The sequence below is a fragment of the Dendrobates tinctorius genome, unplaced genomic scaffold (assembly GCF_039654945.1).
Source record: "Dendrobates tinctorius isolate UK_male_01 unplaced genomic scaffold, ASM3965494v1 ptg000214l, whole genome shotgun sequence".
Classification (NCBI taxonomy): domain Eukaryota; kingdom Metazoa; phylum Chordata; class Amphibia; order Anura; family Dendrobatidae; genus Dendrobates; species Dendrobates tinctorius.
The window spans coordinates 5,022,501-5,049,786 of record NW_027361881.1 but is presented as its reverse complement, the minus strand read 5'-3'; the positions used below and the strand labels follow the sequence as shown (position 1 = coordinate 5,049,786).

The following is a 27,286-nucleotide window of genomic DNA, read 5'->3' as shown; positions in this document are numbered from 1 at the left end:
CAAGGCGACTTCCAAATACATGCTTTCCAGTCTTCGTAAGGTGCACCCCATCTCTAGCAAGTAGTCCATCGTATAAGTAGTTCATTCTGTGATCCAGAAATCCAAATCGTTGCTGACGGCACCATCGACGTAGCCAGTTGTTCACCTGCAGAATCTTATTCCACCTCCTTGTTCCATGGCCATCCACTGGGAGGATGGAAGAGAAGACCACCTGCGCTCCCAGTTCTTTCACTTTCTTGCCTAAGTCTTCAAAGTCTCTGCAGATGGTTTCCAGGTCGTTTCTTGTGGTGTCATTTGTCCCCACATGTAGTAGCAGGAATGGGTAGTCATCTGTAGGTCTGAAGAGTCCTGATATCCTGTCAGACACATCTTTAATTTTTGCACCTGGAAGACAGCACATTTCTCTTGAAGTTATATCCGGTCTGCAGATAGCGGCCTCTGTTCCTCTCAACAGGGAATCCCCCATGACCACCACTCTCCGTTTCTTCTTCACAACATTTTTCTTTCTCCATCCAGGAGGACTCTGAAGGCGTATAAGGTTGCTGTTTGCTGGCAAAGTCTTATCCTGATGTATTTCTTCATCGTTTTCCTGCGTGAGAGCCTGGTACTGGTTTCTGAGCAGTATGGGTGCTGACTGCCTCCTGATCCTCCTGCTTCTCTGGGTCACATGTCTCCATTCCTCTGTTTCTTCAGGTGCACTTCGAATTTCTTCTCTTTCTGTAACATGAAGAGATAATTCTGCTCTGTCCAAGAACTCTTCACCTTCCTTAATGATCTTCAACGTAGCTAACCTCTCTTCGAGATTTTGCAACTTTTCGTCCAACAGGGACACAAGCTTGCATTTGTGGCATGTGAAGTTTGGCTTTTCCACAGGTAAATCTGTGAACATGTAGCAAGAAATGCAGCTCACCAAATGGCTACTGGCCTCTTCCATCTTGAGATTTCTTAAAAACAATGAAAGATGAGCCAAAATTCGCGTGCCGATTTCCGATTTCCTCTTTTCAGCTGCAACGGCCAAAACCCAGTGATCTTTGAGCTCGCGGAGACTCTTCACTTATCCCAGAAGGCACTGGGAATATGCAAATGATCTCCTCAAGACTCTTCCCCTGGTTTTCCGATTTCCTCTTTTCAGCTGCAACGGCCAAAACCCAGTGATCGTTGAGCTCGCGGAGACTCTTCACTTATCCCAGAAGGCACTGGGAATATGCAAATGATCTCCTCAAGACTCTTCCCCTGGTTTTCCGATTTCCTCTTTTCAGCTGCAACGGCCAAAACCCAGTGATCGTTGAGCTCGCGGAGACTCTTCACTTCTCCAAGAGGGCACTGGGAATATGCAAATGATCTCCTCAAGACTCTTCCCCTGGTTTTCCGATTTCCTCTTTTCAGCTGCAACGGCCAAAACCCAGTGATCGTTGAGCTCGCGGAGACTCTTCACTTATCCCAGAAGGCACTGGGAATATGCAAATGATCTCCTCAAGACTCTTCCCCTGGTTCTCCGATTTCCTCTTTTCAGCTGCAACGGCCAAAACCCAGTGATCGTTGAGCTCGCGGAGACTCTTCACTTCTCCAAGAGGGCACTGGGAATATGCAAATGATCTCCTCAAGACTCTTCCCCTGGTTTTCCGATTTCCTCTTTTCAGCTGCAACGGCCAAAACCCAGTGATCGTTGAGCTCGCGGAGACTCTTCACTTATCCCAGAAGGCACTGGGAATATGCAAATGATCTCCTCAAGACTCTTCCCCTGGTTCTCCGATTTCCTCTTTTCAGCTGCAACGGCCAAAACCCAGTGATCGTTGAGCTCGCGGAGACTCTTCACTTATCCCAGAAGGCACTGGGAATATGCAAATGATCTCCTCAAGACTCTTCCCCTGTACATACATTACTGATCCTGAGTCACATCCAGTATTATACTCCAGAGCTGCACTCACTATTCTGCTGGTGCAGTCACTGTGTACATACATTACATTACTGATCCTGAGTTACATCATGTATTATACCCCAGAGCTGCACTCACTATTCTGCTGGTGCAGTCACTGTGTACATACATTACTGATCCTGAGTTACATCCAGTATTATATTCTAGAGCTGCACTCACTATTCTGCTGGTGCAGTCACTGTGTACATACATTACATTACTGATCCCGAGTTATGTCCTGTATTATACTCCAGAGCTGCACTCACTATTCTGCTGGTGCAGTCACTGTGTACATACATTACATTACTGATCCTGAGTTATATCCTGTATTATACTCCACAGCTGCACTCACTATTCTGCTGGTGCAGTCACTGTGTACATACATTACATTACTGATCCTGAGTTACATCATGTATTATACCCCAGAGCTGCACTCACTATTCTGCTGGTGCAGTCACTGTGTACATACATTACTGATCCTGAGTTACATCCAGTATTATATTCTAGAGCTGCACTCACTATTCTGCTGGTGCAGTCACTGTGTACATACATTACATTACTGATCCTGAGTTACATCCTGTATTATACTCCAGAGCTGCACTCACTATTCTGCTGGTGCAGTCATTGTGTACATACATTACATTACTGATCCTGAGTTACATCCTGTATTATACTCCAGACCTGCACTCACTATTCTGCTGGTGCAGTCACTGTGTACATACATTACATTACTGATCTGGTACTGATGGTAAATGATGAATAATGGAGGATATAACTGGGAATATCTTTACCTGAAGAACCCAAGGATCCCCAGCCTGTACTGGAGGCTCACCACCACTACGTCCTCATAGGCACTAAGTGCAGAGCCATCAAATAAATTGGCGAGCCCAAACAGCAGCCCACCACCATGTATAAAAACCATGACCTAGGGGAACAGAATAAAATTTATGGGAAAAGTCATTGTTCTTCCAGGCCTACCACTAGTATCCTTGTCAGAAAACATAACACTATGTGCTATGGTGCAGTAGATATCGCTCACATACTTATTACAGGAGAAATGTAACAAAGAATAAAAGTAGGTAACTAATAAAGAAGCACAGAATGAAATTCTAATATTTAACAGTAACAAAGACTGAAACAACATATCATTAAGAACAAACATACTGCTAACATACTGACACTCCCAACAGGGCGCACACAACTGTGAGGACACTCGGGGCATTAGTGTAGGTAAACACCGCAGATACTTACAGGTAACTTAGATTTCTTGACTCTGTCGGCCGGAGTATACACATTCAGGTACAGGCAATCTTCTGAGGAACGGGGCAGCTGTAAAGAGGATTGGTAAAATACTGCTAACCCCTTCATGGTGTCTTCTAACTGTAAACACCTGAAATATACAGAATCAATAATAAAAAGATAAAATAATTCACTGAGTTAGGCTACTTTCACACATCAGGTTTTCGGCGTCAGGCGCGATCCGGCGTCGTGCCGGAACGCCGGATCCGGCAAATGTTTAGTAAAACCGGATGTGACGGATCCGGTTTTCTGCCAGATCCGTCTTTTTCTTGACAGACAAAACCGGATCCGTCTCATCCGGTTCATCCGTTTTTCTATCCGTTTTTCGACGGATTACGCCGGATCCGGTTTTTAAAATTGACCCTTGTGGCCTTCCGAACGGGATTGGCTACTGGAAAACTATATATAGCATGTTCCTACAGCCCTTCTTTGACAGGTTGTAGAGGAGAAAGTGCAGGTTGGAGAGAAGAGCAAGTTTACTGGCGAAGATGGATGTTGTCATTGGAAATATTTTGAAGAATTTGGCGGATTTTACAGCGGAGGCAAATCGTTTGAGGGTGATTGTTCTGGAGAAGGAGAGAGCGAGACAGCAGCGCATCAGGCATCGTAGACGACGTTTGTGGATCCACCCCATCACAGCCAAGAGAATGACGCGTGGGGTCTATTCTACACTATGCATGGACCTTCGACGAAACCCGGATAAATTTTTTGGATATGTTAGGATGAAAATGGAGAATTTTGATTACTTGGTGGAGCGCATTGCACACCTCATAAGAAAAGCGGACACCTATTGCCGCTTCTCCGTTTCACCCGCAGAGCGTCTGATGGTGACTTTAAGGTAAGCCACATTTATTGGATATGATCGCATCAGAGCACACTTTCACTGCAATCTTGTTGGTGGTAATTTGTATCTCCAAGTGTTAGGTCAGTTTTGGTATGTAATGCTGTGATTTAAAACTAATTTATTGTTTGTTAATTCCCCACAGATTTCTTGCAACTGGAGAATCCCTTTCGTCACTGCATTTCCAGTACAGACTCAGGATTTCCACCATATCTGGAATTGTGAAGTACACATGCCGTGCACTGTGGGACTCCTTAGCTGAAGAGTTTTTACCAGAGCCCACAACAGAGAGGTGGATTGACATTGCTGACAAGTTTCAACAGATATGTCAGTTTCCAAACTGCTTGGGCGCTGTGGACGGGAAACATATCCGCATTGTAAAGCCAGCTGGATCTGGATCGGAATATTTCAATTACAAGAAATATTTTTCAATTGTCCTCATGGCCATCGCTGACGCGGAATACAAATTTATTGCGGTTGATATTGGGGCCTATGGCCGCTCCAATGACTCTCAAGTTTTCAAACTGTCTGCCATGGGGCGTAAACTGTATGGAAACACCTTCCAGTTCCCACCACCTAGACCGCTGCCGCAAACATCTGGTCCACCTATGCCATTTGTCTGTGTAGGGGATGAAGCCTTCCAGCTGTCAGAACACCTTTTGAAACCGTACTCTAGCAGAGGATTGTCAAGAACAAAACGCATTTTTAATTACCGCCTCACAAGAGCAAGAAGAATGGTTGAATGTACCTTTGGTATTCTGACAGCCAAATGGCGGGTCCTATTGACTGCGATCAACCTCAAGACAGAAACTGTGGACGAGGTGATCAAAGCGTGCGTGGTACTCCACAATTTTGTTATATGCAAGGAACCAATTTCCATTGAGGACACCTCTGAAGAAACCACCTTGCAAGATTACCATGACATTACCACTAGAAGTTCTGTGACGGTTTCAGTAATGAGGGACAATTTTGCACTATACTTTATGTCACCTCAAGGCAGAGTACACTGGCAGGATGACAGAGTGTGAAAGATTTGTGCCCTAACCAAACTTGTGTACCTTCTGTACCAACAGTATATACCTTTGCCAACCAAAGTTGGCTATCTTGTCATGGTCTCTATTTTTAGCTTTAGGCCACAGGTGTGTACCTGGTTGTGTTTTATGCAAAGTATTTCACCTTTTAACAAAAGTTGTGTACATTGTTCGGAAATCACCAACAATAAACACAACTTTTTAGGTGAAATACTTTGCTTCAAACACAACCAAGAACACAACTGTGGCAAAAAGCTAAAATTTACCCACAGTTATATACCTAGTTTTGAATACCATTTCACCTTTTAAATACCCTGTATTTAACCTTTTTCGCCGCAGAAAGAAATGACAGACAACCAGTGTAAAATAATTTAACTTTTATTGAAAAATGTTTTTTTTAGTAAACTTTTTTAAAATTTTAATAAACATGTTTAATAAAAATTTGAAACTATAAAACTGAAACCATAAAACTGGTCATTTTTATTTAAATACACACATTATAATTCTGTGTAGTGTGTGGTGGAAATACTGCTGTAGGGGCTGCGGGACACTTCGACACTGGGAGTGTGGAGAGAGGACTGGGATCGTTGTGGGGAAGGAACAGTTAGAGGTGAAGGTGTGGAAAAAACTACTGAATGGGTGGACATGTGGGAAGCAGAAGAGGTGGTGGGTGGTGGAGTGGAGGGTTGGGCAGGGACTGTAGGAGCAGATGATGTTGATGGCAAGTTGTATGGGGAAGGAGTTTGGTACGGGGCAGGTTGCTGGAAGTGGGGAGATGTCTGGTACGGGGCAGGTTGCTGGAAGTGGGGAGATGTCTGGTACGGGGCAGGTTGCTGGAAGTGGGGAGATGTCTGGTACTGGGGAGGTTGCTGGTACTGGGGAGGTTGCAGGTACTGGTGAGGTTGCTGGTACTGGTGAGGTTGCTGGTACTGGTGAGGTTGCTGGTGCTGGTGAGGTTGCTGGTGCTGGGGAGGTTGCTGGTGCTGGGGAGGTTGCTGGTGCTGGGGAGGTTGCTGGTGCTGGGGAGGTTGCTGGTGCTGGGGAGGTTGCTGGTGCTGGGGAGGTGGCTGGTGCTGGGGAGGTGGCTGGTGCTGGGGAGGTGGCTGGTGCTGGGGAGGTGGCTGGTGCTGGGGAGGTGGCTGGTGCTGGGGAGGTGGATGGTGCTGGGGAGGTGGATGGTGCTGGGGAGGTGGATGGTGCTGGGGAGGTGGATGGTGCTGGGGAGGTGGATGGTATGTAATAGGAGGGGGAGGATGGAAAGTGGCTGGAGGTGGATGGTATGTAATAGGAGGGGGAGGATGGAAAGTGGCTGGAGGGGGTGTAGATGTAATAGGAGGGGGAGGATGGAAAGTGGCTGGAGGGGGTGTAGATGTAATAGGAGGGGGAGGATGGAAAGTGGCTGGAGGGGGTGTAGATGTAATAGGAGGGGGAGGATGGAAAGTGGCTGGAGGGGGTGCAGGTGGAGGAACTACTGTGGTGGGAGGAGGAGGAGGAGGTTGGGAGGTAACTTGCTGGAGAGCAGCGTGGCATGAATGCATTACATGCATCTGCTGGGCAGGAGAGAGCGTTTCCATGCGCTCCACAACAGACCTGAAAAAGGTGTGGTTTGGCGAAGATCTTGCTTCTGAATGCATGGTTTGCAGAAGTGTCTTCACCTCCAGAATGCTGGAGTTGATCTGCTGATAGCCTGCGGAGATTTGCTCTGACAAGACTTTTAGACAGTTCTGGAAAGATGCATTCAGATGCAAGAACTCTGGCGCATAAGTCTTTTCCTGACCCCTCTGCCGCTGCCGCCCAGTACCCGCAGGTGTACTAGAGGCGGCAGGGGCAGAAGGGTGGGGTAAAGGGAAAGCGATCTCCTCACCAGCAGCTTCATGTAATGTAGGCAGCCACGATGCTCCTGTGCTGGTGGATGGGACAGATGGGTCGAATGTGTGGGAAGGCTGGGAAGGTGCAGATGTACCGGGGCGGTCAAAGTGTCCCTCGGTGCCGGTCTCCTCAGGGATCGCCTCAGAAGGGTCCAATCATGCAGGCTCCCGAGTGCTGCTCACCGTGCTGTGGAATAAAGAGAAAAAAAAACAATTAAAATACTGACATGGTATGGCCCTGGCTGAAAAAAAAATTTACATCTAACATTTTTTTTCACATGTGGTGTGTAATATTTACCTTCTGGTGACCATTGTTTCCCGGAGGAACGACAGGGCTTCTGCGTACTTGTACTTGCTCCTGCGTCCTCCAGATCCACTCGGGGCCCGCATCTCTTTATTGAACTCCTTCTTGAAACGATCTCTCACAGACCGCCACCGATTCACAATTCTGTTCCCTGAAACGAGAAAGGAGTGGTTAGTATACAACATCAGTGTTTCCCAAACTCCAGTCCTCATGGTCCCCAGGGGTCATGTTTTCAGGATTTCCATAGTAAATAGAAATCCTGAACACATGATCCGTGGGGACCACGAGGACTGGAGTTCGGGAAACACTGGTTTAAATCAAGCAACCGGTACTGTATATACTTACGCTCTGTAATCTGGGCCCGAGCTTCGAGGTCCTCCCAGCGGCCCACAAGGAGCGAACAGATTTCCTCCCAGAGTCGTCGGGTAACGATCAGGTCAGCGTGGCGGCGGTCAGCCATATTCCAGAGCGGCTCCCTTTCTCTGACGAGATCGATGAGGCGGTCCACATCAATCCCTCCATCCTCACCGTCAGAGTCGGGAGCACGCTGTGAAGGCTGTTAAAGAAAAAGACAAAAATAACATAATTAGCCTCCACAAAAGAAATGAAATAAAAAGTGCAAAAAAACAAAGCAAAAATATTTATACTTACACGCTGGTGACCGCCGCGTTGCTGTCGCCGACGACCCTGGGAGGCACTGCGAGCACCTCTTGGCCAAGCACCAGATTGGGAAGACTAGAGAAGAAAACAAAAAAAGTTATGTCTTTGGATGTAGGCATTTGTTTGCTGTGTGTGGTCTGCAGAACATTGTTTTCTATGTGTTGTGTGTAGTGTGATGTTGTGTTTCTGCGTTTGATGCAAAAAACTTACGAATTGTGAGCCCACTCCAGGTGTCTGTCCACCCCTTCCTTCTTCTGGGAGCTCCTCTTCATCTTGTGATTCCTGTTTTGAATTAAAAGGCCATGAATAGACATATATTACAGAGAAGATGGATTTTGGAAATAAAAACTTACCGTCAAACGCTGACGATGCGAGGGAGGGCTCCCAGAAGATGATGTGCTGTCTTCCTGGTGGCCACACTCCATGCCTGTGGGTGGTGTTCCAGCTGCTGCATCTATTGGGCGGCTGTTGAATAAAGAGAAACAAAGGGCCAATGAATATCTTGATATTCAATAGCCCTAGTTTGGAGGAATGGGTGATTTGATAATTACCGTCTCTCATCTGCTGCTGGACTCCCCTCCCGTTGTTCAGCATGCTGCTCCAATTGGGGTGGTGCTGATGGTGCTGCTGCAGATGTCTCCTGCCTTCTCCTGCGCCTGGTTGCTGTCTTGGGTGGCATGTTGGGTGTGGCTGTGGGTCCCACTGTCTTGCTTTTATATATGTCTTGTGGGCAGAGCTACTGAGCATGCTCAGACCAAAAAACCGGATCCGGCGCATTGCGGCGCTCATAGGCTTTCATTGTGTGAAAAAGCCGGACGCGCTGGATTCGGCGTGTCCGGCTTTTTCGCCGGAGACAAAAAACGTTACAGTAGACGTTTTTTCCAGACGCCGGATCGCGACACATTGCGACACATTGCCGGATCCGGCGAAAACCGGATGAAACGCATGGCCATCCGGCGCGATCCGGCGCAAATGCAAGTCAATGGGGGGGAAACCGGATCCGGCATTGCATTTCGCCGGATCCGGTTTCTGTCAAAAGCGCCGGATCGCGCCTGACGGCGAAAACCTGATGTGTGAAAGAGGCCTTACTGAAAAAAAATCACCTGCATTACTGAATGCTAGCTGTTCGCCTTAGTGTCAAGCTGGGGAGTCGAAGAGAGACAAGCCAGAATCTCTCTCTGAGAAGAGTCTGCACAGACTGTGTGCCCCAATCTGCAAGTATCAATGGCTGCTATATACGATAGCCGTTTGTTTCACCGTAATGGGACTAGTTCAGCCGAGGGTGAGTAGCCAGGGTCTAATTTGTTTAGTTAGCATCTGCACAAGGCTAAGGCTTGAGACTGAGTTTATGGTTTTGTTTTCTCGAACTCTTCATTGGGGGACACAGAAACCATGGGTGTATGCTGCTGCCACTAGGAGGCGGACACTACGCAGAAAAAAAGTTAGCTCCTCCTCCGCAGTGTACACCTCACCGACAGGAAGTAGGATGTTCAGTTTAGCTTAGTGTCAGCAGGAGGTGGACACGGGTCTTTCATTAGACCCATATCTACCTCAGTGTGCGTCGTTTCCTTTAAGGCTGTGTGCACATGCTGTGGATTTTGCTGCGGTTCCGCAGCGGTTTTGGCCGCTGCGTACCCGCAGCAGTTTTTGCTGCGGTGTACAGTACCATGATTCCCTATGGGAATCAAAAACCGCAATGCAGACGGTGCGGAATTTTCCGCGCAGATTATCTGCGGTTTTCAATCCGCAGAAAGAATTGACATGTCAATTCTTTCTGCGGATTCTGCTGCGGTTTGCCATCTCCTCCATTGAGGAGATGAAAAACCGCAGGGCAAAACCGCAGGTATTTTGACCTGCGGTTTCACCTGCGGATTTTACAAAATCCGTGCGGATGAATCCGCACCTAATCCGCAGCGTGTGCACACAGCCTTAGGTTTTCCGGAGGGATACAGAGTGAATAGTCACATCTGTAGTCCCACAAAGAGACTATGAGTACGGCGTGTACTGCCACCCAGGATCCTAATAGTTCTCCTCAGTAGAACCAAGAGCCCCTAACACGGATGTGTGTCAGGCGATCCAGAATGGTCCTGGTCCCCCGTCTCCCACCCACTCGCCCACCAGAGCCTGTCGGTTTGCAGGAGGCAGACGTCCGACGAAAATTCACGGACGTCTTTACTTCACCTGGACGATGAGGTACCTCTCTTTCCACAGGTTCCCTCTTCAGAAAAGAGAGAGGAATTACGGATCAGTATTCAGCTCCCTGTGGCAGCCTCCCTTTAGGCGTAAGGCCTCCATGCTGGCTCCCCCTCCTCTCCCCGCGCCTTTCCTTACTAAGGGCTTCTTCCCACGGCTGCACCTATCTTATTCATCTCTGCAACCGGGCTTCATGCAGGGATCCATTTCGGGAGCGGTCGCCGCAGCGGTACAGCGCCGCCTCCGCATCGCCCCACGTTCCCGGCGGCTGCCGCATTTACTCCAGGCCCCGGCTTCAATTTGGGCCTTGTTCGGCGTTGCGGCCACGCACCCCGCCTTCATCCTCAGGCGGGCTTCTTTCCCGCCCGTTTCGGGCCCGCCCACCGATCTCTCCCTCTGTTATGCGCCCCTGAGATGGCGCACAGCCCCGCCCACTCACCTATTGTCTTCGGACAGCGCCATCTTGGGCCTTCTAACAGTGCAGTTAATTCAGCCCATTCCTCCGCCCTCGGCCTCCTAGTGAAAGTGCGTGTTTCTCTGCTCTGCTCCCCTCAGTCTGCCTCCATTTTCTCAGTCCCCCGACCTTCCGGCACTGCTTAGGGGGCGGTCGTTTGCTCCCAGCGTGGGACCTGTTAGTGCCTTCACCTGGCAGGACCAGCCTTTTCCTGCCCATCTCCGCTCGACCTAAACAGGTACGGTGCGGAGTATATTCCACGTATAGTAAAATCAAGCAGGGCCACACTATCCGCAGGTCCAGTGATGGGGCATTGAATCCACCCTTCCTATGGAGACTGATGGGAATTGCGCTATAGCGGTGCAGTATCCCATGCAGGCAGCGCAGTCATTAGTGTAATAAGTACTCCTCAGCCGCACAATCATTAGTAGCAATATGACCGGGCAGTCACTGGCATAAGGGTGCTCTGGAAACGTGCGTTCCCCAACCCAACAGTGCTCCAGAGCCATACAGTCGCTAACGTAATGTACCTGGGCGTCGTGTAGTCACTGGTGTTATAGTGACTTACAGCCGGTAGTACTCTAGAGCCGTGCAGCCCTAGTGCAATGTAACCTACAGACATCCATTCACTGGCGTAATAGTAAGGTTCTGCCGCTCAGTCTCTAGTGGAATAGTACGTCCGGTGTCATAGCACACAAGAGCCATGCAGTCGATGGTGTAATAGTTACCCCTTCTGGCTGTCTTCTGTGACAGATCCACTTTACGTCCACCCACATACATTGGACATGATAAAACTTGCCATATGGCGTTTGCCTGGTAGAAGTTTTCACTTGCACGTTTGCCTTGGAGATCTGATTTTGTCACACGGTGGTTGTGGTTTCTGCTATCGCAGATCTGTGCCTTGATTCTCGGCGGTGCAGGACTCGACACATAATGATGCGGGAACCTCGGCATAGCAAATGCTTCCATATCTCCTGCTCACAAGCACTCGCCCTTCATTTTCCTGCAGTCTCCCTCCGGACGCTGGCATCACACTGCTCTAAGGAGAATAATGAGCTGCTTCTGTCCCTTCACTTCTGCAGTGATTGGGCCGGATTTCCAGCTGGATAGCAGTCAAGTCTGTGTGACCCGACAGTTTTCTGCTGTGGCTCAGTGGATAAAGAAGCTGACCACAACTCGCAGATCCAGTAGTTGCAACCCTGTCGCACAACAGAGAGTAGAGTTTAGTCTCCCTCTGATTCCAGGCCTACTGTTCTACTGTCAAAACAATTGACTGGTCAGAATGATCTTTAATACAGACTGCGTGGTACGGCTTACTACACGTGAAGCCGTTATTCTACCTAATGTCTTCAGGTATCCAGACCCAGACCGCAACACAGAAGCCGTTATGCTGCCTAATGTAGTCAGGTATCCAGGCCTAGACCGCACCGCAACACAGAAACGGCTGTCTCCTATATCCTTCTCCGGGTTCTCTCCACGCTGATTTGTTCACAGCATACTCAGAGCCCATTGCAGCTATACTAGACCCACCATTCAGGCTTCAGACGCAACACCTACCAGGTACAGTGGTGGAAATGGCCGTATTACTGTGGAGACGTGTCTGGGGTTGACTGATTCAGTGGTACTGGTGCTCAGTACCGTATTCAGGTGAGTCAGACGCCCTCGTATACAGGTTCCTCGCGTCCTATTGCAGCAGTATTCTATCCCCTATTGGGCACTTGGATAGTCCTCTACGCCATCTTTCCGGTAACTCAACCGTACCCGAGGTCCATCAACTACACCGGCCCGGCTCTACTGTTCCATTGTCAGATGAGTCAGGAGTGCCCTCTCTCACATTCCTCAGTGTCATTTGCAGCGTTTGCCTAGCTCCCGTATAATCACTACTCGAGATGAGGTGACGGCATTTCTTACCTCTAGCGGACTGCAGCTGTGATTTCAAGCCTCTTTCATGTGAGTCTAGGACATCTTTCAGCTGCATATTTCATAGTCAATAACATCTGTGGTTTGTTAACAGCTAAACGTAAAAAGCTACCATGCCCAAACGGAGGGGATCTCTGTACCACAGGGTGGATCTCAGTAGCAACATAACTGTATCTCCACCTTCAGGTAGGTCAGACACGCGTGTTAGGTACAGATGGTCGAGGTTTACTGAGGCATGATCTGGACCCTAAGTGTGAGTTACTCCACAAGAGTTTTGTCCCACTTTCTGATCAGTTTGCAGTTCTGTCCGCAGGCTGACATTACTGCCCGGTGTGTTACGCCTATCATTAAGGTTGGGCGAATAGTAGTTTATAGGTTCTAGTTGGTCCTAAGGGCCTTCGAGCTACCACAATACCTAAGCTCCTTATTTGTCGGAACTTACCTTTTCTTTCTTGCAGACACCGAATAAAGCCTCCGTCAGCTCACAGATGTGACTTCTGACCGTGACTGGGACAAGTATCTCACCTCAGACAGGAGTGGGATCTCGCTCTGCGCAAGTATCGACCAGGGTAGAAAGCTGCTCCAGTCTTGGATCTAAGGATGAGTCTGGTTATAACATGTTTCTTATTTCAGCTAGAACTGTATTTTTTTCACTGTGTTATTCGCGCGCGTGTTGTCTTTGACTTAGGCACGCGGTTCTACACACTGCAATCCCCTCCCTACTCCAGAGGGTCCGGGATGGATTCGGCAGTTTACATCGTCATGAGGATTGGCCTTCCTTTCATCAGCCTAGTTGTCTTTCTGGGGTCTATCTGATCACCCTAGAGCCAACTTTCTTTCAGTTGACATACTTCATGTTTTACCGTGGACTTTCCTTGCTCGACTATTCGGTTTTATAAGTCCAGCTGGTCTAATTTTTTCCCATATTCACCCTCATCCATGTATGTTGGGTTTATCTTCCTCTTGATCTCAGTCTAAAGGGTCATCCTGTAGTCTTCAGTCTACCTGCCTATCGAGCAATCCGTTGTCTACTCATAGCCAACCTGTGCCTACATCGCAGCGATGAGAACCAGGTCATCCCCAGGTTCCATTGAGTATGTTTTTCACTGTTCGGTTCATTAGCAGGTTCTCAGAGCCTGCTCTCAGGGCTTGTCATATTCTCATGGAATGGACTTCAGCCATTTCCAAACAAAGGGGGTGCCTCGGTATATCCTTTTTTCTCATGAGCGCTTCACAAATTATACTACTTCTACGAATACGGACCCTCCGGTTCCAAGTTCTCCGCTACGGTCTTTCCTCGTTCATCCCTCAAGGATACCAATGTCGAAGTCACACAGTAGTTAACAGGGTCAACCTTCAAAGCACCCGCCGCTATAGCGTGTCCTGCCTTAGCCCCCACTCGTGTTGTGAAGTTCTATAGACGCGTGGCCTAGCTTGCTCAGAGCATTCCTTCTCGAGACCGGTCAGAAGTTTTGACCGTCCTTACTGTCCAAAAATTTTTCTTGTAAGGAGACATGGATTTTCGCCTAATCGTTTCCATCTACGGGTCCATTTGGCTTTCTGTTTCACGAGCAAAAATTATGCCCAACGAAGTCCCTCACCAACTTTCCGTTCCTTCCGTGTGGCTCCAATAGGCCAAATTATTAAGAGCTCACAGGAAGGACAAGCACTCCCCCTTCCTCAGGCTCAGCCTCGTTCTTCAGGACTTCTTCCTCAGCATGATGTTTGGGGACCTAGGTTTGAGTCCATCTTTGTTTTTTTTCAGGAAGGAAATCTCTTCGTTCAATGTTTACCTTCTGTGAATCGCATGTTTTCTTCCTTGTTCAATGAAGCTCTTATCCAGGTCCTGATTCTTCACGGCTTTGGCGATGTCTGCTTCGGCAACGAACGGGTTCATTTCCCTTTTTAGTTGGTATCTTTCTCTTTCAGACTCTCAACCACTCCTGGGGTCTTACAGTCTGTAGCAGCTGTGGTGCACTTCCTGTGGATCAACGGTCCACTCTCCGTCATTCTGAATTCCCTTTCCTTCATCCGCCTCGGACTTTTCCTTCGTGATGCCCTCTCATCAGGCTACTTGGCCACGGCAACGGTACTTCTCAAGCTCAGGCTTGAAGTGTAGAGTTCCTCTGGCCTTCAGGTTAGAGTTCTGTTCGAGGAAACTGGTCGGCATTAGGAGGGTTGCCGGCTCAGGGAGGACTGCGTTCCTTGAGTACAACGCACTCTGCCCGAACAGTGTGTGTCCTCCTGACGGTACTCTTGGGGCCTTCGCCGGGCACCTTTGCAGTGCGATGGTGTGTCATCCACAGGTCCATAAGGTTTTCAAAGCCCATGTCTAGCTTCAGCAAGTGCCGATCGGGGTAAAAAAGACCTCGCAGATTATTTGCTGTTCCCTCCCCTTGAGGACTGCTTTGGGACGTCCCATGGTTTCTGTGTCCTCCAATGAAGCGATAGCGAAAAGATGGATTTTTGGTTCTTACCGTAAAATCTCTTTCTTGGAGCCTTCATTGGGGGACACAGATTACCATGGGACACAGATTACCATGGGTGTATGCTGCTGCTGCTAGGAGGCTGACACTATGCAAAAAACAAGAGAATTGACTCCTCCCCGGCAGTATACACCCACGGACAGATACCAAGTACCTCAGTTGGTGAGAAAGCAGTAGGAGAAGCCACGGAACAATAAACATACGGTATGTACAACCGAACAAGGGACTCAAGGACCCAACACGGTACAATTTAAATAGGGAGGGTGCTGTGTCCCCCAATGAAGGCTCCAAGAAAGAGATTTTACGGTAAGAACCAAAAATCCATCTTTCTTTATCGCCTTATTGGGGGACACAGATTACCATGGGACGTTCCAAAGCAGTCCCAAGGGCGGGAACAGCCATAAGGAACGAAAGAACAGGAAGGGCTTAGGTCGGTCGATGCGCCACCGCCGCCTGCAGGACCTTCCAACCAAACGACTGCATCAGACGAGGCCTGGGTATGAACCCTGTAGGACCTCGCAAACGTATGCAAAGACGACCAGGTCGCGGCCCTGCAAATTTGCAGAGCCGAAGCCTGGTGTCGAACGGCGCACGAAGCTGCCACCACCCGGGTGGAGTGAGCCCTCACTCCCGAAGGCGGCCGTTTTTCCTGAAGACGGTATGCTTCCAGAATAGTAGAACAAATCCAGCGAGCGATCGTGGATTTGGATGCCGGAAGCCCTTACCGGTGACCTTCAGAGATGACCAGCAATGAATCGGATTGACGAAAAGAAGCAGTCCTAGCGAGATAAACACGCAAGGCTCTAACAACGTCCAGTTTGTGGAGAGACTTCTCAAAAGGGTGAGAAGGAGCAGGACAAAATGATGGAAGACTATATCCTCGTTGATGTGGAAGGAGGATACCACTTTTGGGAGAAAAGAAGGAACGGGCCTGAGGACGACTTTATCCTGATGGAGGACCAGATAAGGAGGACGACATGACAGGGCCGCTAATTCAGAAACTCTTCTGATGGATGTTATGGCAATTAGAAAGGTTACCTGCCATGACAGAAAAGACAAAGGAATGTCCTGGATGGGCTCAAATGGTGCCTTTTTGGAGAGCGCTAAGAACGAGATTGGGATCCCACGGTTCCATCGTGAATGAAGAGGAGGAGCCACATGAGCGACTCCTTGGAGGAATGTCTTAACCTGAGGTAAGGAAGCGAGCTCCCTTTGAAAAAGGATAGACAAAGGGGAAACCTGGCCCTTGATAGTACTGTGAGATAGACTCGAATCTAAGCCAGACTGGAGAAAAACCCAGTATGGACGGAAAGGAAAAGGACATTGGAAAGACTCTTATCGTCGCACCAACGGAAAAAGGGCCTTCCAATGCCTATGGTAGATACAGGAAGAGGCTGGTTTCCTGGCTTTGATCATCGTCTGAATCACCTGGTTTGAAAAACCTGAATCTCTTAAGATTGCAGCCTCGATGGCCATGCCGTTAAATTCAGAGAACGAGAATTCTCGTGGTAAAGGGTGGCCTTGCGAGAGAAGATCCGGACTGTCTGGAAGCCTCCAGGGGACGTCCGCGAGCATGTTCACCAGTTCCGCATACCAAGGCCTCCTTGGCCAGTCTGGAGCCACAAGAATAACTGGCACCCCTTCCGATTTTATCTTCTTGACCACTCTTGGGATCAAGGCAAGAGGTGGAAACAGATAAGGAAATTGGAACTGGGACCACGGAATTCGCCGCAAGTGACGGCTAGAGGGTCCCTGGACCTGGCTACGAAACGCGGAAACTTGTGGTTCATCCGAGATGCCATGAGGTCGACATCCGGATAACCCCAGTGCTGGCATATCTGATCGAAGACCGTGGACTGGAGAGACCATTCACCTGACGCTAGGCCTTGACGACTCAGAAAGTCGGCTGCCCAGTTTTTCACCCCTGGAATGTGCACAGCGGAGGTTGTTGGAACGTACCGTTCTGCCCAGCGCAGTATCTTGGCCACTGCTGACATCACTTGGTTGCTGCGCGTGCCGCCCTGATGGTTTATGTACGCCACAGCCATGGCGTTGTCCGACTGAATGCGGACCGGCTTGCCGACGAGAAGAGGTAGCCAGGGAAGAAGGGCCAGGAAGATTGCTCTGATTTCGAGACGATTAATAGGGAGCAGGGCTTCCTGTGGACTCCAACGTCCTTGGGCCGTTCACTGATGGAAAACCGCTCCCCAACTTAGAAGGCTGGCATCAATGGTAATGACTTGCTACTGGAGCGGGAAGAAGGACCTCCCCTGGAGGACTGACGTAGGCATTGCCCACCAAGTCAGGGAATGCCTCACTCTGAGAGGGAGGAGAATGGGGCGGTCTAAGGACAACGTCGTCTTGTCCCAAGCTGAGAGGAGGGACAGCTGAAGGGGGCGAAGATGAAACTGTGCAAACGGCACTGCCTCCCTGGAAGCCACCATCTTCCCCAGAACTGTCATGCCGAGCCGAAGGGGAATGGGCTTCAGCCGTTTGAGGGCTTGAGTTTCTTTGGACAGAGGCGCAAATTTTTTCCCTCGGAAGAAACACCCAGGGCAGATTCGTGTCAAGTTCCATGCCTAGGAAGGTCAGACGCTGAGTGGGTCTGAGAATGGACTTTTCCTTGTTGACTAACCATCCGAGACGGCCAAGGGTATCCAGGGTTATGTGAAGACTCAGGAGACAGTCTTGAAGGGACGAGCCTTTGATCAAGAGATCGCCCAGATAAGGGATGATAAGAATCCCCCTGGATCGAAGGATGGCCATGACCGTCACCATCACCTTCGTGAAAACACGGGGAGTAGAGGCTAGGCCGAAGGGAAGATCGTGAATTGATAGTGATTTTCCTGAATCGCAAACCGAAGATATTTCTGATGTTGCAAGCAAACAGGGATGTGAAGATAATTATCCCGTATGTCCACAGAGCAGAGGAATTCACTGGGTTCCATTGAGGCTATCACTGATCGAAGAGACTCCATTTTGAAGTGGAGAATCTTCACATGGCGATTGAGCAACTTGAGGCCCAGGATTGGTCGAAGGGTCCCGTCTTTTTTCAGGACTACGAAAAAATTTGAGTAGAACCCTGAAAACCGTTCGTCTGAGGGAACGGGGACAATCACTCCGGCGGAAAGAAGGGAGGAGACGGCTTGAAAGAATCCTGGAACGTGGGACCGCTGTCTTGGGGGTCGAGACAGGAAAAAAAACGTCTGTTTGGCTGGGAGCAAATTCGATCTTGTATCCGGATGCGATGATTCCCTGACCCAAGCATCGTCGACAACAGACAGCCAAGCATCCGCGAAAAAGGAAAGTCTGCCTCCCACCCTGGAAAAACTTCCAGGTGGGGGTGACCCGTCACTTGGAGGAGAACCTTGCTGGGTAGATTTTTCTGTGGACGAGAAGGCAGAAAAAGGCCTAAACAGCCAGAAACCCTTTGTTAAAAAAGCATTTTGGCCGAGACTGAGGGAGAGAAGTGCTCTTACCACCAGTGGCATCCAAAATTATTTGATCTAGCTTGGCTCCAAAGAGCCGAGAACCAAGGAAAGGCAGATTGGTAAGCGACTTTTTTGGAGGTGGTACCTGCATTCCATGACTTTAGCCAAAGGACTCGGCGTACGGCTACTATGTTGCCGTTAGCCCTTGCTACGCACCCAGCCGCTTCCAAGGAGGCGGCTAAGAGGTATTTAGCCGCATGATTAATTTGATCTGCTAGATCTGTCAGCTCGTCCTGGAGAGCTGCCGCTAAGATGCCTCTGCGAAGAGTTTTTGCCCAAGCTAAAATGACTTTTGCCACCCAGGAGGAAGCGAAAATAGGACAGAGAGAAGCTCAGGGATAGAGCCGTCTTAGAGGCTTTACGAGAGACGGAAGGATCCACTTCGGGGGCTTTGGTCCATTTTGTGAGCAGATCCACATCAAAGGGATACAGGACATCTAAGTACCTGCGGCCTGAAAAGCGTTGTTCAGGGTGCTCCCAATGTTTGGTTAGAGTAGTATCGAACTCCTTGTGGTTTGGAAAGGTTCGGGATGGAGGCTTCGCTCGTTTAAATTGAATAGAACATTCCTGAGAAGGCTTGTCCTGCGTAATTTCCAAAGTTTGGAAGATGGCAGAAAGAGGACTATCGACCATATTCCATGTTTTAGATATGTTATCTGCTTCTGAACTAGATCCCGATTGGGGATCGTCGTCAGACCTAGGGTCGTCCTCTGAAGACGGAGAAGGACACCTGGGAGAAGCCGACGGGCCTAGCGAACTGGAAGACGAGCCAGACAGAACACGCTTCCTAGAAATCCTACTCGGCCTGTCCCTCTGAAGGTCGCGGTCAGGTGCGGACGACCCACCCTGAGAGGTGGTCGGTGCACAGGTGGCTGTAGATAACTGAGGCAAACGTTCTAAGACCTGGACCAGGGACTGAGAGACTTTAGTCAGATCGGGGACCGACTGCGACATTGCAACGGCCCACTCTGGGAGGTGGGAAGTACCCTCATCCCGGGAATCGTGTGCTCCTGAGAGGCCGACATAACTAAAGGGCTGCAGGACGGACAGATGACTGACCTGAAGCCCACTTCTTGTTACAGCGTGCACAGGCGTAATGGGAAAAGGTGGGCTTGAAAGACAGAGCTGTTGCAGGAAAAGATACGCCTTATGGCTGCACTACACAGAAAAGAACTGCAGAGGGGAGCCAATTTGCCATTAAGCGCTGAGCCTACCGAGAATCTGACGAGCAGCCGGACCCTGACGTGTCCCCCAAGCAGCGCAGGAAGCAGAGAAAATTGCAGGAGAGAACTGCTGTGAGTCCGGAGGGCGGGATTTAGCGCACGGAGGAGATTGGCAATAGAAGGGGGGGGGGGCGGTAAAAGAGAGACTGACATCACCTAAAAAGAAAGACAAGCTGTGATAGGGTGGAGAGGGCGCGAGAAAAACGTGCTCTCAGAGAAGAAAGCACGCCCAGTGTAACAGGGGGCGCGCTCAGAGCGGGGAAAGAGAAAGCGCGGCTGAAAGAGAAAGTGAAAGCGGTCTCTCTCCCCGCCCGAGCTTCTACACCGACACCCGCGGCGCCGCTAATTAAGGTGAGCCTGCGCTACCCTGCTAAATAATAAAGAGCCCCCTGAGCCCAGGAAGACCCCCGGGGTTATGTGCCTCTGTATTAACAGGGAGCGCGGCTGATATGAGAGACGCGCGGCTAGTAGGGGCGGGAGATTCAAATGCAAACTTATCTCCACTCTTGCTTCCTGAGACATGCGGTGCTAAGGGATCGTTCAGGATCTTACCTGACGTCCCTGAAGAGGAGGGCCACAGGGGCATGAGTAGGGAACAGGCCGCTGGGAGAGGTCCTCTTACCCGTGTCACATAGAAGACGGCGTCCTTTTGTTGGGAGCGATGGCGACCACCGTCTTCCTCTCAGCCCTGTCCTGGGATAGGGATGAGGAGTTGTTTTGGCAAGGACCGGCCACCTGTCGTCCGCCCATAGCACCGAATGGTGATATGGAAAAAGTCCTGCCTGCGGTACTGAGAGTTGCGATGTGGTCGACACCACACTGCTCGCTCAGCCGCATGATATGGGAAAGCAGGGTGAACATTGACCCCCTGTTTCCCGGTGTAGAATCTGGAAAATAAATGGGAAAAGATTAATACACACACACAAAACCTAAAAGAAAATGGTTAGATGCGGATCTGGGGAGATTCCGGTCCGCCTCCTACAGACACTAAGCACAAACTGAGGTACTTGGTATCTGTCGGTGGGTGTATACTGCCGGGGAGGAGTCAATTCTCTTGTTTTTTGCATAGTGTCAGCCTCCTAGCAGCAGCAGCATACACCCATGGTAATCTGTGTCCCATGGTAATCTGTGTCCCCCAATAAGGCGATAAAGAAACAGGATTTTTAGTTGCTTACCGTAAAATCTATTTCTCTGAGCCTTCATTGGGGGACACAGCACCCTCCCACGTTGAACAGCTCGGTTTACTGTATAGTATTGTTACAGTTTGGATTTGTGTTTCTGTGGTTTTTATCTCGTTTATAGATTGCTTCTCCTACTGCTTTCTCACTAACTGAACATCCTACTTCCTGTCGGTGGGGTGTACACTGTGGAGAAGGAGCTAACTTTTTTTCTGCATAGTGTCAGCCTCCTAGTGGCAGCAGCATACACCCATGGTTTCTGTGTCCCCCAATGAAGGCTCAGAGAAACAGATTTTACTGTAAGCAACTAAAAATCCTGTTTTTGCTGCTGTGCAATCCGTGGAAATAATCGTCACAATGCTACAACACAAAAATCCAGTACCTGTGTGATCGCTACCTAATGCCTACATGAGAGCGTAAATCCCTAAAATTGGTGCTTATATGCGGAGCACAGTCCAAAAGAGTACAGTAAATGCCCTGGGTAAAGGCGGATACAGCATTGAAAACACAGTCAATAAGCATGGAGAAGCTTAAGCAACTGGTCCTGGCTAATATGCTGCAGAAGAAGAAGCCGGACCAACAAGAAACCAACAAACTCCTGATCCAACAGTATCAACAGCAGCAGTAACAGTTTCAGCATCAGTTGCAAGAGCAGAAGATGACTCTCTTGGCAGAAATTGTAAAGACAAGGGAGAAGGTATTTACCGCCAGCCAAAGTGAAGATATCCGTGTGAGACGAACTGTATGGGAGGCCTTGTAAAAATGATTCTAGAGAACGATGTCAAGGCTTTTCTATCTGTCTTAAAAGACCAGGAGAAACTGCCCCCAGAGCAAAGAGCAGAGATTTTAGCTCCATATCTTACTGGGGAACCGAAGAAAGAATACTATGACCTTTCTCTGCAGTATGCCAAAGAGTTCAACAAGGTAATTGTGGAGATTACGGTAAGTTTGGGAGTCATTCTGGTAGTTCAGGAGCACATCTGGTGCTACTAAAAGGACAAGCCTCACCAGCCTCAGTTGTTCGACTTGGTACAAAACTGACTGCAGCCCGAGACCTGCTCTCCAGCACAGATGGTGGACAGAGTGGTGGTGGACCGATTTATCCACTCACTACCGAAATCCGTGCAAATCTGGTTTGCCCAAGGAGATCCCCAGAATGCAGATGACTTTGTGAGCCTTGTGGAAAGATACTTGGCCATGGAGAACACCCTGAGCAGTCAACGGAGCCTGAAATCACCTTTCTGGGTTAACCAAAAGAAGGGACCCAAGACCACGAATGGTGGGGCGCCCAATGACCGAGGAGGGGTTAGAGCCGGGTTTTCAAGGGGTATACCTTGTGCCATTGTCTGACAGAGGTGTCGTGCCCTGGGGCACATATGAGCCAATCGACCGTGGCCGGAGCTTACTTCTACTTCGTCTACCCTGCCTGCAGTGCTATTTCTCACACTGGTAGGAGGCATCAAGAATGCCAGATGATTGTAAACGGTGTATAAGTGAAAGGACTTTTGGACTCAGAGAGTTTGATGACCCTGACAAGGACCCCACTTACGCATGTGGTAGTCTCTGGGAAGAGGTTAGGAGTAAGGTGCATAAGTCGAGACGCTAAGAACTATTCCATTGACCAAGTTGACAGGTGCGTACCCTGCAGTTCTCAAGAAGGGGGATTGGTCAAGGACTTGTTGCATGCTATTGTTATCTGCCGAGATTTTCCTTTGTTCTGGGATTTATGGGCTGAAGCTGTAGCATGTAGCACCCAGTAGTCCAGTATGCCTTCAGGAGTCAGTTATGGTAACAAAGGAACATGATGTAAAGGTAAATTTCTTTTCACTCTACGGGTTAGAGAGAAGGATGAAGAACCATCCCATGAAGCCAATATCCCTGAACTCAATAAGTCCCAGGACAACTTTGGAATTACCCATGTCAGGGAGTTAAAAGGTGGAAGATCATTTTGAAAACGTGTACTAAATGGTGTTCCCCAGGAGTTGGGAGCAGATAATCGGTTTCCGAAATTGGCCCGGTATAATGATCTGTTGTGCGATGGGACCAAAGTGAAGGGACAGGTAAAAGAGCACCTCCTCAAGGTCCAAAAGGAAAACCCATTTGGTATAATCAGTAGGTTAGAGGGAGACAATTTAAGCCTGGTGAGCGGGGACTTGTATTAGTGCCCACAGGAGAGAGCAAGCTCCTTACCCAGTGGCAAGGACCTAGAGGGTTCCTAAGATTCCAAGGCACTGGAGAAAGTTTGAATAAAATGTAACTTTTATTCCGTCCTTAAAATCACATTGTGAAATTACAAAAATAAGGTAGACACTGCAACGTTTCGGCCCTAACATACCCTTTTCGAGCCAGAAATACAATTTAAAAAAATCACAACCAAGGCACATGGACAAGGCTAGGAATTTTGTGTTTATGGTTTTATTACGTTGCTGTGCAACCTACGGAAATAAATGTCACATTGTTATGCCCCAAAAATTCAGTGGCTGTTGGGAACGCTACCTAACAATAACTTGATAGCGGGAATCTCTACAAAATATATTATATACATATATATGTACACAAAATGTCACTACAGCCTCACCACAAATACATGAGACTCACATGGGAGGAGGATCGGAGGCGTCTCTTTCAGATTTCCAGGGCTCCGGAGGTTCGGGGTTACCAAATCTCAGTGGTCCCACAGGAGGTCTCGCAAAAGGAACTCCAAAAAATGCATCAATGACTCTAGATGTCTCCTTCACTGGCACCGTGACGCCCCGCAGGTCTCCATACTTAGTGGTTACCAATGGTCTTTCAGCTTTCACACCTACAATCAAAGATATTATTGGGGACAATTAATGATAATATTAATGTTTTATATTCTCATTAGTGGCTCCTCCTGATATTACATACAGCTGGGACCACTGATTATATATGTAAATATATAATCCCTAATGTACAATAATAATTACTGCACGCCCCACCAGACAAGAACTGCTATAATACCAATTCCTGTGGACAAGCAAATAACTACTTCAATATTAACCCCAAGAACAAAAATATATCTATTCTGCTCCTAAGAATAACTACTATAATACGGCTCCCCTATGTACAAGAATATAACTACTATAAGACTGCCCCCTATATACAAGAATATAACTACAATACTGCCCCCTATATACAAGAATATTACTATAATACTGCTCCTATGTACAAGAATATAACTACTATAATACTGCTCCTATGTACAAGAATATAACTACTATAAGACTGCCCCCTATATACAAGAATATAACTACAATACTGCCCCCTATATACAAGAATATTACTATAATACTGCCCCCTATATACAAGAATATAACTACTACAATACTGCCCCCTATGCACAAGAATATAACTACTATAATACTGCCCTCTATGTACAAGACTATAACTACTATAATACTGAGAAAAAATAAGTCCAGCGCTGTAAGTCCATAAAATCCATTTTTCTTTTATTCCATCACTTCCAGTAAGATAAAAGCAATTACGTCATAGTCCAGAACATTAAAATCAAACGCATTTCAACGCAAAACCGTGGTCAATGATTAAGATGCACGGCTTTGCGTTGAAACGAGTTTGATTTTAATGTTCTGGACTATGAAGTAATTGCTTTTATCTTACTGGAAGTGATGTAATAAAACAAAAATGGATTTTATGGACTTACAGCGCTGGACTTATTTTTTCTAAGTTCTGAAAACTTGCTGCACAACAGGATCCGTGCGCTCTAGGAGCAAGTGAGCAGACACTAAACTTTTTTTGTATACTATAATACTGCTCCTATGTACAAGAATATAACTACTATAATACTGCCCCTATGTACAAGCATATAACTACTATAATACTACCCCCTATGTACAAGCATATAACTCCTATAATACTGCCCTATGTACAAGAATATAACTACTATAATACTGCCCCGATGTACAAGAATATAACTACTATAATACTGCTCCCATGTACAAGAATATAACTACTATAATACTGCCCCTATGCACAAGCATATAACTCCTATAATACTGCCCCGATGTACAAGAATATAACTACTATAATACTGCTCCCATGTACAAGAATATAACTACTATAAAACTGCCTCCTATGTGCAAGAATATAACTACTATAATACTGCCCCTATGTATAAGAATATAACTACTATAATACTGCCTCTTACATACAAGAATATATTTTACGCAGGAGGACATGTTGCTAACGTAGTTACAGGGGAGTTGTTTCTATGCGACACATGAAAATTGATTGTTTCCTATAAATGATATTTGATTGACGCCAACAGAAATAATAGATTATATGATTAGAAGAAATTCCACGTGTATACGCACTGTTATTTGAGGTCTCTATATTTCGCCTCCATTTCTATGTTACAGAATCCTGCTCCCTGATTCTCACCTGTTTCGATTGCTGTTAGAATCAAAGGGATCAGAAGCAGAATTTGTGGCAGATTCTCCATGTCCTGACTCCCGTACGCTGCAGTCACAGGTGGACACGGCTTCTCTCGCAGAGTCTTTGTTGCAGTGACCTCAGATTAGAACTTTCTCGTTACTGTTTAACAAATCACGATATAATTGTTTTTCTGCCAGAGTTGGCATTATTAGCCAGGAAACACCCATGTCTATAATCCTATTTGTTGTCACTTGGCCAATATACTGTGGGTTTAAAGTACCAGCTCTTTAACCCCTGAGCAGATAAGCATTTGTTTTGGGAGTAAAGGTAACGACGGGCTAAGTTTTGTAATTCTGTATTACAACATTTGCTTATGATTTTTCTAGCATGAAAGTAACTTTGCAGAAATAGTTTTACCTCCCTTTTTGTTTCGTCCCATATCTCGCCGCAGAGTGGAGCACAGATTTCTTCCTTTGCTTATTTTGGAACGAAAGTTTCACGTCATTCTGATCTGTTTTTCTACGCTTTTAAGTATCGTTTGTCAGTAAAACAGCAAGAAATCAGAGAGAGGAACCGTACCTCAATTCACGGTGGGATAAACCTGTGCCAGGGTTATTACAATTCCACGTCATCTCCTCCCTCTTTAACAGGAGAGAAGAGGACACAGATAGAATTTGTTTTTCCAAAGCTAATATGGAGACAAGTAGAAGACATTTTTTACTCATGTTATCTATTTATTATTGCATCCTGGAGCTGGATTCACTGCTACATTTCTCTATATTGCTATATAACATCCCTCATGATGCTGCTTTCTAGTCAGTGTGTTTCCAGGCCCAGATAGGGATTACTACATTGCTTAGTACTGCTAGAATGTAGAATATTTTTTAAAGCTGGTGATTCCCAGAAAGTGACTCTCACACCTTCAGGGCTGCATTCACAGCTACATTGCTCAGTACTCTGCATATTCGATACTGGTATTTTCTCAGCCCATAGTGGAATTCACTGATGAGTAATGCTGGGTAATGCTCTCCACGCTGCCGCGGCTTCTAAACATGCGATATGTAGAGACAGGAAAGTAGAAGTCCCTCATGTCTATGTCTGCCATGTATGGAGACATAACAGCAGTTAATTCCTACTCACTAGCCTTGAGACAACTAAAAATTAGAGAGAGCCCGCAGAGTGGAAAACGGTCACAAAAATTCAGGATCTAAGTCACCTGAAATGACAGTGAACTAAAGGCTGCTACTTGTTACTCACAAAACCATAGATATTATTGTTAGGTTAGGAAACCGATACTACAGTAATTCTCTAATATTTTATTTGAAGTAGACTGAGATTTTTGCTAAAGATAGTAGTTGATATATTTTACCATCTATTGATTATTATCACAGTACATGAATGCTACTGCCTATAATAAAACCAGAATAACTTGACGCCCGAAACAAATGTTATACTGCAGAGTCATGTATTGTTGTCAAATATAGTTAATGAAGGCTAAAAACAGAATATACAGAAATAAAATACAGAGTAAGAGCAAACACTGAGAATTACACACAGTACACAGGGCAAGAGAAGTGGTACTGTGCAGTGTATATATACAGGACAGGAGGAGTGGTACTGTGCAGTGTATATATACAGGACAGGACGAGTGGTACTATGCAGTGTATATATACAGGACAGGAGAAGTGGTACTGTGCAGTGTATATATACAGGACAGGACGAGTGGTACTGTGCAGTGTATATACACAGGACGGGAGGAGAGGTACTGTGCAGTGTATATACACAGGAGGAGTGGTACTGTACAGTGTATATACAGGACAGGACGAGTGGTACTGTGCAGTGTGTATATACAGGACAGGAGAAGTGGTACTGTGCAGTGTATATATACAGGAGGAGTGGTACTGTGCAGTGTATATATACAGGACAGGACGAGTGGTACTGTGCAGTGTATATACACAGGACGGGAGGAGAGGTACTGTGCAGTGTGTATATATACAGGACAGGACGAGT

At 47.5% G+C, this 27,286-nt stretch overlaps 1 protein-coding gene across 1 annotated transcript in view; it reads right to left on the bottom strand.

Annotated features, from left to right (window-relative positions):
- The window catches only part of LOC141058733 (fatty acyl-CoA hydrolase precursor, medium chain-like), a 51,675-nt gene extending 26,237 nt beyond the window's left edge, over positions 1-25,438 (bottom strand). The window contains exons 1-4 of the mRNA XM_073554938.1: positions 25,283-25,438; positions 23,462-23,666; positions 3,167-3,305; positions 2,707-2,840 (exon numbers count right to left, since the gene is read on the bottom strand). Of these exons, the coding sequence (XP_073411039.1) occupies positions 2,707-2,840; positions 3,167-3,305; positions 23,462-23,666; positions 25,283-25,343 (539 nt within the window). The 5' untranslated portion in view covers positions 25,344-25,438. The remainder of the gene's footprint in view (positions 1-2,706; positions 2,841-3,166; positions 3,306-23,461; positions 23,667-25,282) is intronic.
- Positions 25,439-27,286: the final 1,848 nt, after the last annotated feature.